Source organism: Aptenodytes forsteri, unplaced genomic scaffold, assembly GCF_000699145.1.
Source record: "Aptenodytes forsteri isolate BGI_AS27 unplaced genomic scaffold, ASM69914v1 Scaffold47, whole genome shotgun sequence".
In the NCBI taxonomy this organism is placed as follows: Eukaryota; Metazoa; Chordata; class Aves; order Sphenisciformes; family Spheniscidae; genus Aptenodytes; species Aptenodytes forsteri.
In genome coordinates this window covers 2,528,077-2,546,350 of record NW_008794731.1, presented here as the reverse complement: position 1 = coordinate 2,546,350, position 18,274 = coordinate 2,528,077, and the positions used below count along the sequence as shown (strand labels likewise).

The 18,274-nt window shown below is 45.5% G+C and overlaps 1 protein-coding gene across 1 annotated transcript in view; it reads left to right on the top strand.

The window, feature by feature from the left end:
• CDH4 (cadherin 4) overlaps positions 1-18,274 on the top strand; it is a 185,508-nt gene that overhangs the window by 167,203 nt on the left and 31 nt on the right. Inside the window, exons 9-14 of the mRNA XM_019470656.1 lie at positions 3,575-3,717; positions 8,046-8,279; positions 9,368-9,601; positions 13,779-13,918; positions 15,859-16,023; positions 18,165-18,274. The exon at positions 18,165-18,274 is cut by the window's right edge and continues 31 nt beyond it. Of these exons, the coding sequence (XP_019326201.1) occupies positions 3,575-3,717; positions 8,046-8,279; positions 9,368-9,601; positions 13,779-13,918; positions 15,859-16,023; positions 18,165-18,274 (1,026 nt within the window). The remainder of the gene's footprint in view (positions 1-3,574; positions 3,718-8,045; positions 8,280-9,367; positions 9,602-13,778; positions 13,919-15,858; positions 16,024-18,164) is intronic.

Below are 18,274 nucleotides of genomic sequence, written 5' to 3'. Positions count from 1 at the left end.
GTGTCCCCTCCCAGCTTCTTGTGCCCCCCAGCCTGCTCGCTGGTGGGGTGGGGTGAGAGGCAGAAAAGGCCTTGACTGTGTGTCAGCACTGCTCAGCAGTAACGAAAACATCCCTGTGTTATCAACACTGTTTCCAGCACAAATCCAAAACATCGCCCCATCCTAGCTACTAGGAAGAAAACTAACTCTATCCCAGTCAAAACCAGCACAACATGCCGTTGGCATTTGGTCTTTATCTGACTAATGCCAGTCCATAGAAAGCACCCCAACAGCCCTTGCCTGCTCTGTAGTCAGCCAGATTTGTTCTGCCCTTCCCTTTCCATTCAGACCAATTGCTAAACCTAACCTCCCTGTTAGCTGCTTTCCCTAGGAATGGGATTCAGCTGGCAAAATTTTAGCCTTCTAAAAGTTAGATGTTTGATCTAAGCAGTTTAAGATTGGATTTAGTACATGCTGCAACTGGGAGGGTGTCACTCCCTGCGTTTTGTCCCACCTGGGCAGACTGGGGATTGAATCCACAGTCCAGGACCCCGACTCGCACGCCTTCCTACCGGGAAATACATTGGCAGAAAAGCGCGTGTGAAAATGAGAGTCCCTGTGACGCCTTTCAAAAGTATTTCAGCCTCCGTCTGTGCAGATGGGAAACGCGTTTCCTGCTCTTGGATACTTCTACATCCACAGAATTTTGGGGTTTTTTTACTCCCAGTCTGTGAGGACCACAGTATTTTCAGCAAAACCTGAGTATACGATGTGACCACAGCCGAGGCCACTTAAACTTACATCAGTTGTGACATTTCATGTCAGGAATAGTTTGAAATATTTCACCTGGCACAGAGCCTTGTCTGGTCTAGAAAATGATAGTTTATTCACTGCCTCATCTTGTTGTCTTTAGACAGGTATTGCAATTTTTGAGGAGAGAGACCATCCTAACTAACAAGCTAGTTTTTCTTATATTCTTTTTGAAATATTGGCCTTTCAAGGGTCTTTATTTCCCGGACGTCTGCACCAGGGCTGGTTTTCAGAGGAGAGAACAGCTCTAACCCAGAGGTGGATGATCTGTAATCCAAACGAGCATCTGCCGTTTCTGGGAGAAGGACCAGCTCTGCTGAGCCGTTCCTGTCATCTCACAGTGCATGTGCAGAGTCTTGTAAGACTTTCTGTGAATATGAACAGCCAATTACTTGAGCTGTTTTTCCTAGGGCTTCCAGGACACATATTTTGTGTATCCACCAGCACTTCGTTTCCAAACCCAAGTACAATCTCTCTTACCCCCTTTTCATTAGGACAGCCAAGGCTTTGCAAGAAGCAGTGGGGCACTGTTGGGGTCCTGTCTTTGTGAGCTATGCAAAGGATATCTTGTTTTTTCTTCACAGTTGGCATTTGTGAGTTAGGAAAAAAGATACGCAAAAAGCTAAGCCTACAGATCCATGATAAGCACTTCGCAGAGAGCTGATCCAGCTACTAGAGCCTTGCATACAGTTTTCAGTCTCCCTCTAAATAGTCTTTGATGAAACAGAGTTTTTACAAATAGAAGATAAGGAAACAGAAGCGTCTCCAGTAAGGCACAGTTTGGCATGGTGTCGTGGTTTAACTCCATCGGCAGCCAAGCACCACACAGCCGCTCACTCACCCTCCCACCCTCCCCTGTGGGGGAGAGAATGGGAAGAGCAAAAATAAGAAAACTTGTGGGTTGAGATAAGAACAGTTTAATAATTTAAATAAAACAATAATAATAATAATAATAATAATACTGTAATGAAAAGGAAAACAACAGAGAGAGAGGAACAAAACCCAGGAAAAACAAGTCATGCAACCGCTCACCACCCGCCAACCGATGCCCAGCCAGTCCCCGAGCAGTGATCGCTGCCCCCTGGCCAACTCCCCCCAGTTTCTATACTGAGCATGACGGCACACGGTATGGAATGTCCCTTTGGCCAGTTTGGGTCAGCTGTCCTGGCTGTGCCCCCTCCCAGCTTCTTGTGTTGCCCCCTCCCAGCTTCTTGTGCACCTCCAGCCTTCTCAGTCGGTAGAGCACGGGAAGCTGAAAAGTCCTTGACTTAGTATAAACACTGCTTAGCAACAACTAAAACATCAGTGTGTTATCAACATTATTCTCATGCTAAACCCCAAACATAGCACTGTACCAGCTATGAGGAAGAAAATTAACTCTATCCCAGCCGAAACCAGGACACATGGCCAATGTCACACCTCCAGTTATCCTCATTAGCCACAGACACATTCACAAAGCCAGCTTTGAAACTGGATCCCTGGTCATTTAGCAGAGAAAGGGCAGGAGACTCTCAGCAGTGATATTAAAGAGAAATGAAACATCCCAAAGAGTCTAGCTCCATGAAATGTAATTTATTCCTTTGGCAGGGGCTTGTGCAGCTGTGTGTGGCTTTCCTGCTCACATGGATTGACACAGCTCAAGTTTGACTTTGAGTTTCAGCTGCAGACAGCCCATTTCTGGACAGGGGTATTCACCAGAAGCCAGAAGTTCTCCCACCTGCATATCTAACTACAAAAAATTTATATAAAACTATCAGCAGGTCTGAGTTACCCATGAAATAAGCTCAGCTTTTGTTTGCTTATGTGAGTAATTTATAGTTTGGCCATTTATTAGCTTCTAGTTTAGGTAATAAGGGTCCATCTCAACTCAAACTGTACAAAACTGAGAGGTAGAAATCAAAAGCAACGAATAAAATAAAATCAAGAAAACAAGCACGTGAGAAAGGTAAACAGAACACATGGAAAAAGTCTGCCCAAAACAAACCGTGTTCATAGCTGGCTGTGTAGGACACGGACAGACTTGGGCTATGAGTTGACTGAGTAGTTGGGAGGCAAGTCTGCCGTCGGGTCCTTCCAGCCCAGGGCACACTGGGGACTGCCAAGGGGACCCCCTTGTCGCTGCTGTCTTTGAACCTCCCACATGTGTAAGATCATCTTACCTGCTATTTCAGGAACATACAGAAATGTTTCAGGAGAGCAGTCCTGACACTGCTTCACCCTTGGGTCCACACTTTAATACAGCTGTGAGTTACCATTATAGTGTCCCCAAGGCAATTGCTGCTGAAGATACGATTCTGATACAAGAGTGGCCTGAAAACTGCTATTCTTCCAGTGTAGTATTTCCCAAACTGCTGTTTATTAGTGATGGGCAGAAAACAGGAATATCCATGGCTTTATAGCAAGAGCTGTTTTAGGAAGGGCAACATTAAGAGAAGGAGAGAGCAGGAATACATCCTCTAATTTAGGCATATGAATGCAGTGGTCGTTGCAGACCCCATTTCTCCTCAGCTGCAGACCTCAGGCTATGTCCACTCCAGCAGCAGGAAGCTGGCGTGTAAGTGGCACTTAGTGGAAAGAAAAACCTTTGAAATGAAAGAAGTAGAAAAATTGGATAATTGTAGGGGTCAAAAACCAGATACTCAATTAGTGTTTTGTTTGTCAACAAAACCAGTTATCCAAAGGTCCTTTGAATCATGGGTCAGGAGTCCAGAAAAACCTTATTTCAAGCAATATTAAGGATATGTCAGTGAAAAGACTGCCATGTATTTATTTCCTTTCTCTGTAGATACTCTAAGCTGTCAGATCCTGCAAACTGGCTGAACATTAATGCCACGAATGGTCAGATCACTACTGCTGCTGTCCTTGATCGAGAGTCAGACTACATTAAGAATAATGTCTACGAGGCCACATTCTTGGCGGCTGACAACGGTGAGCCCAGGCTTCACATTGTTCATGCTTCAACAAGACTCTAATGTGATGCATTAAGAGAAATGATGCCCTGACAGAGTTGTCAGTATAAGTTATCTTTTTCCCAGGTTTTTATGGTCAAAAATGTGAAAGTGGGACGGGAAATTGCTAGAGTAAATTAAATGTGCACAGTATACAGAGAGTGTTATTAAGGGAAAGGGAGGGCAAATGGAAAATCGATTTGGGGAGTTCAGTGTAGTGGTGTAGCCTGAACTTAAAAAAATATCAAAGGGATATGCTCTCCAAGGGCTGCCGAACACACCAGTCCTGGTAATCTTCCCAAAGGTGCTGATCAGAGTATTCAGGAAGCCTTCTATCAGGAAACCAGAAATAATTGTAGGGGATGGCAGGAGGGTATTAAAAATAAACCAGTCCATTGAACTGCTGTGGCTTTCATGAAAGGTGTCTGTCTGTCTGTCATCGGAGCTAATCTTTCTCTGTCCACTACCGTTTCTGAAATGGCCAGCCATCATCGGAGTGTCTGGATGCTGGTGTACTTTATTATCAAAGTCACTGAGGCCAGTACAAATCTTCTCGCACAGAAGTCCTGTTAAGGCTTGCTCTTCTCTACTCATTAAAGATCACACAGCACTATTGGTCAAATTAGCACTGTGAACCTCAGCGCTGGCCTCAACCAAGGGCAAGCGGTCCATTGCTGCTGCCCTGGATTTCTCTTCCTAATTCTGATTATGAGTTAATGACTTTTTTGCTAACCATACCTAGATGTGGCCACGCTGTTATTTCATTCATCGGTTCCTCCAGTTGGAAAAGGCTCTGTGGAGGGCAAGGTAGCTTCCCCGGGCAAGGAGAGGGCCTTCCTCCCCCTCTCCCACCCTCACCTTCCCCCTGCAGGGTGCTGAGCACTCACATCAAACCAGAGCCAAGGTTCAACATCAAGATTAAGTCTAGGCTTGGCTGTGAGCTCCTAAGTATATGGCTCATACTCTGTAGGTGCTTTCAGGACAGTGTTTGTGTTAGCTGTTGTCATCCCTCAGGCTAAAAGGTGCCATGGCCATTATGAGCAGATATGGTGGTGCTTGCAGGGCTAATGAAAACTTGCTTCCTCTGGGGTTTCAGGCTTCACTTCAGTCATTGCATCCTGGGTCACAGGGGCAAGGCAAACTCATGGAAGAGTTCCCATGCTGAGTAGCAGTACCAAGAAGCAAATTTTGCCCCTTCTTTGTGCCATCAATGGTAGGACTGATGTGGTCCCACAGCCCCATCCTAAGCTTCCCCTCTGTGAAGGCAGCCAGGGCAGTGAAATCCAAAATAGTCTCAAGGGGATCTAGCAGTGTTCATCTGCAAGAGCCGCAGGGCAAAACAGGTCAAATGAATTGGCTGAGGCTATTCACAAAAGCAGTGGTAGAGCTTGAACCCATCGAACTAATCCTCACCATCTCACCTTGCAAATCCCAGGCACTTAGTACAACACGATTTGGAGTTAACCCCTTTCCTTGGCTTCAGTTCTGATGCTGCAGTGCATCAGTACCTCCACATCTATCATTCAGCAGCTCAGAAAGTGAGGACCTAGATAAATCTCTTCATTCTGAAAAATTAATCTATTACTGGTATATTGCAGCCATTAAAATGCACATAAAGCAACACCTTATTTAAAATTCTGTCTAGAGTGCTTAGGATAACAGCTGAAGTTTCATCTAGGCTAATAGACTCTTTCCACATTTCTCCCGAGTTCCAGGTTCTCCAGCATCATGTACTCATCAAAGAAAGGCTTTGGGGCAGGCGTTTTGGTGGGGATTTTTCTTTCTTTCTTGATGAAGCAGCAACATCTTGTTTACTTGAAGTTCTTTTTGCTGTTTTCAGTATATGATAAGAAGAAGTTTAGCCAAATACTCCTTGGACATGCTTTCTTTCTCTCCCTGGGCTACAGTGCAGAGATACTCACTTTAAGAAAATTCTTGGCTGCAATGTAAGGGAGGGAAAAGGGGAATCGTAATCAACAGCGTATTTTTAGCCTGGTTTCCCAGGAGAGAGAGGCTCTTGGATCACACTGTGTCTACACAAGTGTGGAGCCTGGCAGCGCTTGAACCCTTCAGCCAATTTCAACCAATCTCACAGGGAGGCTGAGAACTCAAATATATCATGTTCCAACAGGTTTCATAAAATAGGGAGCTGAGTGGGGAAGAGAGACTCTGTAACTGAAGGAAGCAGGGTCCTGCCCCTTCTTCGATATCAGAGCACGCCATGGGAACTCACCTTTGGGGCCCAATCCTGTAGGAAACCAGGCTGCATTAGTGACCCTGCATGCAGGTTCCTGCTTTTCTGCAGGCACACAATGACAAGAAGATGCCGGTTAGCCACAGGCACAGTTTGCTTCGTTTCTGCCAGGATTTGTCAGGACAGTGGCCCAAGTTCCTTAGAAATTTTTGCACAAGCAGGGTGGGAGTGGCTCCTGCTTGCAGCTGAACATGAAAGCCAGTTGGCTTGTACCTTGCTCCAGGAGTACTGATGCTGGCACTGTGAAAAAGGCAATGATGAGGAATGCAACAGTTAAATGTACATGTAGCAGTTGTATATTCCTCTTTCTTTTGAAATACTGTCACTAGTAGTTCAATCTTAATTTCAGGGAGTAGACCAACTTCTCCACTGGAGTCAGTGGTGCTATGGTAGTCCTCATCTCTTGAGCATGAAGTCCAAGGATCCTTTGTAGTACATCAATACCTGCTCTATCCACGTCCTTGCTCTCTCCACATAAGACAGCTGAAATAATTTGAAATGTTCCATGGTTTGTAGTACTTGGACATTTAAAAAATTGTTTACTTTTCATTTCTTCTGAGACTGCCCCAGAACTGCACTCAGGAGCATAAAAAAAACCAAAAATACCAGGAACCGGAGCCCAACAATACCCAATAGCCCTACAAAACTGCGTTTGTATGTGCAGCAATTGCAGGTTATTTCAGCCACATGCCAGTTAGTGCCTCTCAGGGCTGCTAGCTGGCATTCAGTCTACCTCAGAGGTTAGAGTGTGGGCCTTGCATTCATCCCAGAAGATATTCTGGGTAACATGAAAACAGTGAAATCACTTTGCTTGGTCCCACAAGTCAGTTTTCATGTTCAGCCCCAGTATCCTGATAGGCTGTCTGTCTCTCCAGAAACTTCCAAGGCTGATCAAAGACATTGTTTTAGAGGGAAACCTGCCCCATGCTTACTAGATGAAAGGATGAGATCAATGATTGAAGAGCTTATGTAGGAACCATGAAAGAAGGATTTTCAGGGCTCCTTCAGAGTTTTCAAGGCTCCCTTGAAAAATGGAGCAGAAATGAGAAAGAAATGTAGGAAGGAAAGTCTGTGGAAGCAGAAGCAACGTTTGAAAGCCTAGTGGGGAAGTGGTTTGTGTAGCTTTATATCCAGCCACTGGGAGGAAGAGCCAGGACTGAAAATACAAACTTAAAAAAGAATTGCTGAAGCAACGCTGCCTGAGAAGGGAGGTGGTGGGCAGGCCAACACGGAGCTGCCAGATGTGTGTTCTGGCTGTTCTCTCTTGCCAGGGCAGGTATTACTTTGTGTAAGTGGTGATTAGTCAGATAAATGTGGCTCTTCATCGATAAGGGGCTGGAGGACTAAGACTGCTGTGCTGCAGCATCCCTGCTGCTTGGGACAAATGTAGAGAGGATGAAGAACTGTGTATTGGGACATACTGCTGCTGCCATGGGTTAGTAGCATCACCCAACATGTTTGGTGATGGTTAGCTCATACCGTAGGCTTTGAGCAAGGACCTTTCACCACTAAAGCTAGGGCTGACTGTGGGATGGGCTGGAGAGTTGGGCTTTCTTTGAAGCAGTAATAGTCTGTAAATCTAAAAACTGGCTAGCAAGTGCTACAGTAAATGCTGACCAACAGATTACACTACTTACTTTTTTTTTTCCCTCCAAGCCCTCTTCTTCCTCGTTAGCTATCTTTCTAATGGTTTTTCCTCTTCAAAACAGCCATTACCAAAATTTGCACTAGCAGCTTGGCATCACCTCCTTGTATTTTTAGAGTTTGACTAAGGACATTGCTGTAGGCTACAGATCTGCAGAACTCAACCTCCATGTTCTGCAGGACCGAAAAACAGCAACATTAGGAGGCTTGGGGAAGTTTTAATAATACCTCTTAAAGCAAGGGACCATGAAAGTGCAGTATGTCCCTAATAAAGTCCAAGGAGGGAGGGTGAGAATCCTGGTTTATTGAAATTGGAAGGCAGAGAGGGGGTTGGTACACAGTGTTGTCATTCCCGCTGCTTCTAGAGCAATGGTCATCGGTCCATGTTCAGCTCTGCCTCTCCCGTTCAGGTATACCCCCCGCAAGCGGTACTGGCACTCTGCAGATCTACCTAATCGACATCAACGATAATGCTCCTGAGCTCCTGCCAAAGGAGGCACAGATCTGTGAAAAGCCAAACCTGAATGTCATCAACATAACAGCCGCGGATGCTGACATCGATCCAAACGTTGGGCCCTTTGTCTTTGAGCTGCCAAGTGTGCCATCTGCAGTGAGGAAGAACTGGACCATAACACGGCTGAATGGTAAATGGGGCAGGCAATCCTGAGGACATTTGGACTCTGATTCACTAATGAGGCCACGTGCGGTTTCAAACTTCCAAACTTTCCTACTTTTTTATCTGATTTTTATTTTTTAAAGCACATTATGGCTGACATTATAGACAAGATAGTTAATCAGAAATGATTTGTATCAGACCTGCAGCATAACTCTAAGAGCCTTGGCACTTGGCTTTTTTTAATGCAGTTCATAATTATGAACAGTTATCAGTAGTGAACAGAGTATAAATCATCCATAATGGCCAAGGGGAAAAAAGCTATTATCAGTCTTCCTTATGTTCCAGTGTAATTGTCATAAGCCACAATCAGGATCAATGTTCATTTCTCTGACCATAATTGCGTAAAGGCAGCCTTTTAATTTACCATGGAACCAGGAGGGCTAGGTAAGTGTGAAGATTACCAGTATGTGAAGGATTTTTATATTGCAGCATGCAACCACAAATGGCCCTAATTGCTCCTCTTATTGGTAGTTTCAGCAGAGGACGGAAAATATGGAGCCATGGGCTGGTTTTGGCTTCAAAGCTGGTTCCTCTCACTGAGGTCTGGCACCCTCTGCCAGGGGCAACGGCTTGTGCCATCGCAGCTCGGGGCTCAGTCCCACAGCTCTTGTATCGCAATGGGAGAGAACATGAGAAGTATTACCTGGCTAAGCATGTCACTGACGGGTGATGGGCTTCCCAAAAATCCCAAGGTGGGAGGGTGGGCGAGCAGAGAGCCTGCGCAGTGGCCTGGGGCAGTCAAGACTCAGGGAGCATCATCCATGCTTCAGTATTTGCATTTCATGCCATTTTAAGTGCATACAACTGGATTTGCAAATGCCGTCAAGGTAGGTTAGTGCAGCAGTGAAAACACACAGTATTTTGCAAAACACAGGCTGATTGTTGACCAAACTGTTAGGGCAGAAGTCTGAAGCTGTCCTGTCCAGGTGTATTGTTGATAGGCTCCGCTTCAGGACTCAGAAGACTGCTCTGGCAGAGGAGCCCTGCCTGTACAAGTGTGGCTGCAAGGCTCTACCAGAGTGTCTGTCATCTGTCTGTCTGTCTTGGTCTCTCCAGGCGATTACGCCCAGCTTAGTTTACGAATCATGTACCTGGAAGCGGGTGTGTATGATGTGCCGATAATCGTGACGGACTCAGGAAACCCCCCCTTGTACAACACATGCGTCATCAAAGTGAAGGTGTGCCCGTGTGACGAGAATGGCGACTGCACCACCATCGGGGCGGTGGCTGCAGCAGGGCTGGGCACGGGTGCCATCATCGCCATCTTGATCTGCATCATTATTTTACTAAGTAAGTACCGCAGGGGGTGATGCTGCTGGGAGACGTCATGTTTCCCATCCTGTTCCCCATTGTCCCATTTCTATACCAGGTATTTTTCAAGAGCCATGCAAGCTCCCTGCAAAGGACAGAGCCGTGAGCTTTGGGCTGCGGGGAGTGGTTCACACATCTGCATTTGAACCTCCTTCACTGCAGTGTCAGCAAAACGAGCTGGAGCACTCTCTGCGTACATTGGACTTTTCTTTCTAAGACTTCCAGTAGCTTTACAAACATCATTACACCTGACAACGTCTTGTAGGTAGTGAGTGCGATGTGATTCTCCACATTTTGCAGGAGAAAGTTGAAGGACTTGTCCAAAATCCTGTGGCAGAGTCCCCCATAGCTCTCAGGTCCCTGGATGGCTGTGGGTGTACCGGTTCCCGGTACCAGATGCACTGGTTATGAGAGTCTGGCTAGTCCCTGGCAGAGCCAGTGCGTAGCTGCAGTTTTCTGGTTGTTCACAGGAAAAGAATGGTAGTTATTGTACCATTGCTTGTAAAATGACAACAGATTGGAGAAACATGGTGGATTGTGAGTGTTTTTAGAGGAAGGATCCCCAGTTTGTCAGGAGCGCTGGAGGGCTGGGGGTGCATCACAGAGAAGGGCTGGCCATCCCTTTGCTCGAGGCAAAGCCGTCCCTTTTGCCCAGCAACGCTGTTAGTCCCAGGCTTTCATGAGCGTTACCAATAACCATGTGTGCACACACTTAAAAATAAAAATGATACCATTATAACTTCAAGCAGGAGTTGGCACAGTAGGAATAGATAAAAATGAGCGCTGAAATGAACAATGAGGTAAATATTCATCAAGAAACACAGGATGAAACCATGGGACTCCCATTAAAGCTAATGGGAGTTATGGTGCTAAATCACATTTAATATTTACCCCCAATGTGTTTAAACAGAGAGCAGACAGAGCGACATATGCTACAAATGTCACCTAATGTGGATATGATATGGTACATTAAGAGAACGGGTCATCTCTGGGCAAGCATCCACCCTCCTGGGCCAGCGATGGGAATATATTGTTGTATAATTGATTTACCATATCAGTCTGGAGAGCGAGCAAGAAAAGCGGGTGTTTGTGGCCCTGCAGTTCCCGCTCCTCATCCAGCCCATCTGAGCCGTGCATAGCCACGATGCACAATTTCTGTCCTTCATTGGGTGTGGCGTCCCAGTAGCAAAATGTTTTAGGCTGCTCCCTTCAGCAAGGGCATTTGTTGCAAATGCACCACAATTGCACACCCAGAAGAAGACGTGGTGTTCGTCAGTCCCTCCACGTTTGGTACGCTGGGGCATGCAGGCAGTGCTGCTGCTGGTGGGCTAAAAGTTTGCACTGGAAGCCACAGAAGTGATAAAACACGAGACTTCTTTTTGCTACTCTCATATAAATCCAGTGCTAAAGTGTGATTTAAACAGTGGAAAATCCTATTGACTGAAATTAACTTCAGCTGAAGGACATTTGATTTAAGAGATTCCTCTTTTCATTTTCAGATACATTATCCCATTTTAAATTATGGTTTTTATTACAAAAGCTTATTTTTACATTCATTGTAATTCTAATTGACTTTTTTTTATCTTCAAGAGCTGCAAAGCACTGTATCAGTGATGAAAAATGTAATTTGCGATGAGCAGTTTTCCAGTTACATCCTTCCAGTGTTTTGCCTCCTTTCTATCTGTTTTCTATCGTGGCCTCTGAACAATAGCCTGGAAGAAGGCAGATGTGGGATTTTTTGTGCTATTTGTCCATTTTAGAGTCAGCAGGTCAAAGTTTGATGGCTTTAAAAGGAAGAAGCAGCAAGGGGACAGATCTGAGGTTGCTCAGGTGAAGGAAGTTTCTGGCTTTACCTTCGCTCAAAGGTTTTTTCTTCTTCCCGATACCTGATGTATTAGCTGCACGAATAACACATTTAGAAGAGCAATGCAATAAAAAATTGTGAAGGGTGAAGACAATAGATTTCAAGGAAAACTACATGCAGAGTGAAAATGGGTCTAACAGCAGTAATAGCACTTCCCATTCTGCAGAGTGAATAAAAGGAAGAAGAGTGCACTATATCCGCTATTGACACTTTGAAGGTCTTTTTTTTTTCAAGGTAGCTGTAAAGGCACTAATGGCACAGTTTTTTCCACAAGTGCATTAAAAAGTAGCATTTAAAAAAAAAGGAAAGAAAAAGATAAAGCCTGGTAACCATTGTCTTTTGTGGACTAGGCAGGTATCTTGTTGTGAGAGACTTGAAAAGGAACAAGAAAAGGACTTCAATAGTCTGCTAAATAGCTGAGGTTTTATATTGCAGATAAGAGTTACATTTTCTTTCCTTTTCTTTTTTCTCTCTTGAATAGATCTAGGATAAGCATTAAAGAAATGCTGAACTATCTGAAAACAATTCTGTTAGCTGGCAGGCAGGGATGGCAGCCAATTGGCACACAATGGCAGTAATTAGCTGTCCGGTCCTCTTCTGCTCACTTCACTGAATTCCTGTTGGGTATAAACACTTTGGTGCTGGGAGGAAAAACTCAGATCCTCCTAACCACCTCCCCACACAGTGGGGCTGCTGGCTGGGCTGCCCACCTGTGTCCCCACGGTCTGGTCTCTTCTCCATCCTTGCCCTCAGTGAAGTGATGCCAAGGTTCCATGAAGAGGCAAAGCGAAAGAAAACCCTGCAAAGTATGAGACAGTGGGGAACAGCAGTTGCTTGTTCTCCTTAAGCAGCTAAAAAACACAAAGAGAGTTTGGGATCTTAACGTCCTGCCTGGGTTCAGTTGTGTTGGCTGCATTGTTTTGGCACGGTCAGGGGTTGACCTAAGTGAAATGAACCTGGGCCACATGTTCCCACCTCCACTGTCCATCCATCTCTCCCTTCTCCTGCAGATTGCCACCGTCACAGCTTCATGTGTGGCTCAGGTGGAGAGCGGAGGGAAAGCAGACACGGGGAGGTGTAACTGCATCAGCTGCCCAGACTTAATTTCATTTTTGATGGCATTATTTGCAGCTACCAAGTATGAGAATGAAAATTAATGTATTGACAAGTTCTTGAGGAAGACAAGATCTGGTTGCCTTATGTTAGTGGAGACTTAAGTTCCCAGAGCAATTTCCATGCAGTAAGTCACAGGGAGTGCACAGCCTCTGGGACATGGGTGGCCCTTTGAAGAAGGAGGTTGTGGAGCAGGGAGCCAGCATTCCCTTTGAGTAAAGTTGGAGGTTGTGGAGCAGGGAGCCAGCATTCCCCCCCATTTAAGTGGGGGAAAATTTCTCATGATTCAAGAACTGTTTGTCTCTCTCTGTTACCATACTGAGAGAGATTAGCCAGGGCCTGACATGTAAATGCTGATGCCTGAGGAGGTTGGCTGTGTGCTACCAGATTTGCTCTCCCTTGTTCTGCAAAGCTAGCCTTGCTCTCTGAAAGGATTTCAAATGATCTTAGATCTGCTTTGCAAGTTGACAGCCAAATGCGTATGCTAATATCCTGGCTAATGTGATCTTGGAAGTCTAGAAAGCCTCCCTCACTCACCAAAAAAAAGTATAAGTGAGCCCAAATCGGATCACACGACCCAGTCTTACCCACCCTCCCCAAACCAGTCTTGCATGGCATACAGCAGACAACAGCAAAGTGCCTGCCGTGACCAGGGCTCGCGACCTGAACGGGCATTGCTGTGTCACGCTGGTGGAACAGCCGCTCGTGCAAAGGTGCGGGTCATCTGTACCTGTTTGCTTCTCAGCACCCCTGCAGCTCTCTTTCCTCCACCTTTATTTTATGCCCCTGAATAAAATAAAGGTGGAAATCTGATCCTGAAAATTCAGGATTTAGATCAAATATTTTCAGAAAGTGTCAGTTTTCACACTTTCTGTTCGCTTTTCCTTTGATTGTGTGTTTGACTTCTGATAAACATCAGCTCAATCAGCGTTCATGATGGATCTTAAAGAAATGTTTGTAGTGGAGGCCTGTCACAGTATTTACAGCTCTCACTGATCTCTCCCTTATAAATTAGAACATGCAATAGGATAAAATTTTATTCCTCTTACTAGCAGCCAGTGAGGTTCTCCATAGCGGAAGAGGGCAGGTGAGGCGTTAGGACACGCCACCATGCTCTGACACACACAGCTTGGCCTCACGCCATGTGAGATCCCGGCTCACCCCACTTCTCTGTTACAGCCATGGTTCTGCTGTTCGTGGTGTGGATGAAACGCCGGGAGAAGGAGCGCCACACCAAGCAGCTCCTGATTGACCCCGAGGACGACGTCAGGGACAATATTCTGAAGTATGATGAAGAGGGAGGTGGAGAGGAAGACCAGGTGAGAAGAGCCCGCAGGTCGTGGCCAAGGAGAAGCTGTGCAATCTATACTCTCAAAAAGGCAGAAACCACGCTATTTTCACTAAAGTACTTGCAAAGGGTTGCGTTCCCCCTTGTTCATGCCCAGGCAGCTTTGTTGGCTTCCCTAGTGTGGCATGGACATCGGTGAGAGCCAGCTTAGGTCCAGCATGTCACTGGGACACTCTCCTGTGCAAACAGGACCGTGCAGGGAGGCCAGTGCTACATGGATTTTGCTACCCCCTAGGCCAGCTTCCTGGGGAGGGACTATAAATCAATCTACTGACGCTCATGTTCAAACTATTTCTGCTATTTTGGTCATTAAAATTGTATATTTTCCCATTCCCCATCAGAGATCTTAGTAAAACCAGCTAGCAGCTACCACCCTCCCCCAGACCTGTGGCTGCAGGCACTTGCCTTGGCTTGCTTGAGCCTAGAGCTTCTATGGGCTTTCCTCGCATTTACTTAATCATCTCTAATGTGCCTTTAATTTCTTTTAATTTCTGGATGTGGTTTGTGAGAAACGTCTAAATACATTTGGGGATTTTCTTTTTCACCGCGAAGCGTACAGTGGCAAAGCTTTGCTTGGTGACAGAGCCCTAAGCCACAGTCTGCCTGAATGCGTCAGCTTTTCTGCGGTGGCTTCTTACAGACACCCATGCTGATGTTGCATGAAAACTTCCCTGGCCTGCACTCCTGAGATGTGCTGTCCCTCTGCAACAGATTGTATTTCCTCAGCTAAAATAGCAAAGTTTTGTCTCTCATGTTTAAGCTGCTGGGTTTTTATTCCTACCTAACACAAGTAAAGAGCCCGTGACACTCTCAAATATGATGTTCATGCAAATTATGTGACTCTGCATCATATAATGGCTTTATTCTTGTTTGCTTAAATGGACTGCGTGGTTCATAGGTCTGAGCGGAGGCTGCCGTGTGCATGGTTGGTGTCAGTGAGTCCTAAGGTCAGTGGTTGGGGCTGGTGCTTAAGGAGTAGGCAAAACCACTGCAGCACGTCCTGCCGTGGAGATCCCGGTGCATCCAAAGGCGAGCGGGTGAGCCTGGCGAAAGCCACTGCGGGGAGCCGAGGCAGGGACTTTGCCCAAAACTTGTGAAGTTCTTATTCATCCGAAAAATCCTTGCAATTAGCATTTCTTTTTTCTTGTCACTGACAAGTTATTTATAAATATTGCTCCTGGAGATTCAATCATCCCTGTCTGAGCACAAGAATAGTTTTACCAGTAGAACCAAGTACTGTTAAAAGCATTCAAACTAGCTGAAGTGTCTGGTTTCAGGCAACTACACTGTAGGCTTTAATATTTTAGAAAGGATTTGTTAAAAATAACAGCAAAGGAAGAGCAGCAAAACAGCATTACCTACCTGAATACATTTTAATGAAATATTACCTCGTTCTCATTCCTTGATAGAAACCTATTCTGTTGGGATTTTTCACAAGCAGAAAGAACATAATTACTTTGAAAGGCCTACATGCATAAATGCAATACACATTTTAATGTTTTTATTTCTGTACAAATGGAATTGCAGTAATATGTCTACCAACACTGTGTCTTTACATTGTATTATGTGTTTCATCAAAAAGTTATGCACATACCTATGCACATGCAAACTGAAGCCAATTTTTTATCCCAAAGATTTAGACACCATGTAAAATATTCAGAAAGTATTTAAATATTTGGTTTAACTTCTGTTTTAAGATACACTCTTAGGAGGTCAATTGTATGAGCTACTCAGAGGTCAGGTTCATCTGTAATTTAGATAGTTAGAGGTGCTACATACCCAGGGATAAGATTTGCCATCAAACTTCAGCTGAAATAGGATTAGACCCCTTGACTTGTTTGTACATTGGGTGAGTAGATGGTCTGAACGAAAAGCTCTTGGTTTTACTCTGTGCCTTTCCATTTGTCACAGGATTACGACTTAAGCCAGCTGCAGCAGCCAGAGACCATGGATCACGTGCTGAACAAGACACCTGGAGTCAGAAGGGTGGATGAAAGACCTATTGGTGCTGAACCACAGTATCCTATAAGACCAGTAATCCCACATCCAGGGGATATTGGTGACTTCATTAATGAGGTATGTTCTGTAGGGTGTCTGGTGTCACATCTTAAAAGCTTGAGCAGCCAGCTGACATCAGCTATGCAGCGCTTTCCTGGCTGCATGGACCAAGTGATGCTATTACTCACATGAGGAGTCTGATCAAAGCCAGGGGAACGATAGGCATGAGCAAAGGACGCAGGACTTGGCCTAATAAAGGCACCGAGCCTGTGAAAAGCCAAAGTGCAAACAAAAAGCCTAAGATTTCTGACTCATGGATATCACAAACACCATGCTTTTCAGCATCCGGGCAGTATAACCTGATCCCGCTCTCTCTTGGATTACTCTGAATATTGCAGTTGCTGTCAGTAAAAACGTTGTCTGGACGTGGACAAAGGAGGGTCGTCCTGGTGGGGAGGCGGTGGCAAGGCAGCTGCGTGGTTTACTTAAAGCCAAAGGCACCACTTGTGGCTCCTGCACTTGTAATTATTTCACCAGTCTGTGCCTTCCCCTAGTAAGCTTTATTTGGTCTAAAACCTCAAAGAGTTTGCAGAACAGAGAGATACATCTCAGATCAGAGAGGGTTTCTTTATGTTATGTTAGATTACCACTCCTTTATCTGCTTGTACAAACGTTATCCATGTAGTATTTCTTATCTCATTTTTAGTTTTGAGTGATTGAGTGGTTACAAACCAAATCAATGCATTACTTCCTCCAAGACAAAACACACCATCCATTTCCTAAGTCAGAAAAATAAATGTTATAGCGATTTAATTCTATTATTATATCAATTTCCTGCTGTGCTTTTTCTCATTTTCATCATTAAAATTCCATCTTCCTTTGTTCCTGCCCATACTTCACGCACACGTTTACACACATCCGTGCACGTGAAGACTCACTCTTACACACGCTCCAGCAGCTATTCCCTGCAGTAAAACCTGCTCCATCTCCCCACGCTGACACTGGGGTTTCTGAAGGTGTGAACGCAGAACATTTTGCTTTGTCACAGGTCTGTTCCACTAGGCTTTTCCTGACGCTGGGCTGCAGCAAAGCAATTCTTTTTCTCCATATTCCGAGGCCATTTCCGTGGCCTGCCTGCATTGCTGCCCACAATGCACAGGAACAGGAACAGCAATGCTTCCCAACCCTCTGCCCAGGATTTCACACCCCAAGTCTCTCCTAATTGCAGAATTTTGCTAGGAGATTAGGAATTTTTTTTTTCCTAAAGGAATCAAAATCATCAAATTGAAATAATAAGTCAGAAAAATAAATGTTATAGCGATTTAATTCTATTATTATATCAATTTCCTGCTGTGCTTTTTCTCATTTTCATCATTAAAATTCCATCTTCCTTTGTTCCTGCCCATACTTCACGCACACGTTTACACACATCCGTGCACGTGAAGACTCACTCTTACACACGCTCCAGCAGCTATTCCCTGCAGTAAAACCTGCTCCATCTCCCCACGCTGACACTGGGGTTTCTGAAGGTGTGAACGCAGAACATTTTGCTTTGTCACAGGTCTGTTCCACTAGGCTTTTCCTGACGCTGGGCTGCAGCAAAGCAATTCTTTTTCTCCATATTCCGAGGCCATTTCCGTGGCCTGCCTGCATTGCTGCCCACAATGCACAGGAACAGGAACAGCAATGCTTCCCAACCCTCTGCCCAGGATTTCACACCCCAAGTCTCTCCTAATTGCAGAATTTTGCTAGGAGATTAGGAATTTTTTTTTTTCCTAAAGGAATCAAAATTGAAATAACAGCTATTGGTAGGAGAGGAAGGGTGCTGTTCGTTCTTTCATTGGCCATGCTGGAAATCTTAACAGGCAACCCCAGAACACACTGTCCAGAACTGAGAGCTTTCCAGATCCAGAGCTGGATCCTTGGAAATAACTCCCCTCCCTCTCCATCCAGCTTTCACAGAGGCGCTGGGAGTTAGTGAATTCTCTGCTGGGGGCAGCCGGGGGGGGCTCCACCTGGGGGGGCAGCCGGGCATGGGGAAGCCCCAGGACCCTCATTTTGTCCCCATCCTCATTTAGCTTTTCACCATCCTCTTTTAGCTTTGCTGCGAGGATCCCAAGCATCCCACCAGCCCAGACCCTTACCCGAACACCCTTCCTTAGCACCATCACCATAAAACCCCATGGCGGGTATTAACGCCGTGTGTTTGCTCCCTCAAGGGCCTGCGTGCGGCGGACAACGACCCCACGGCCCCCCCCTACGATTCCCTGCTGGTCTTCGACTACGAGGGCAGCGGCTCCACCGCCGGCTCCGTCAGCTCCCCCAACTC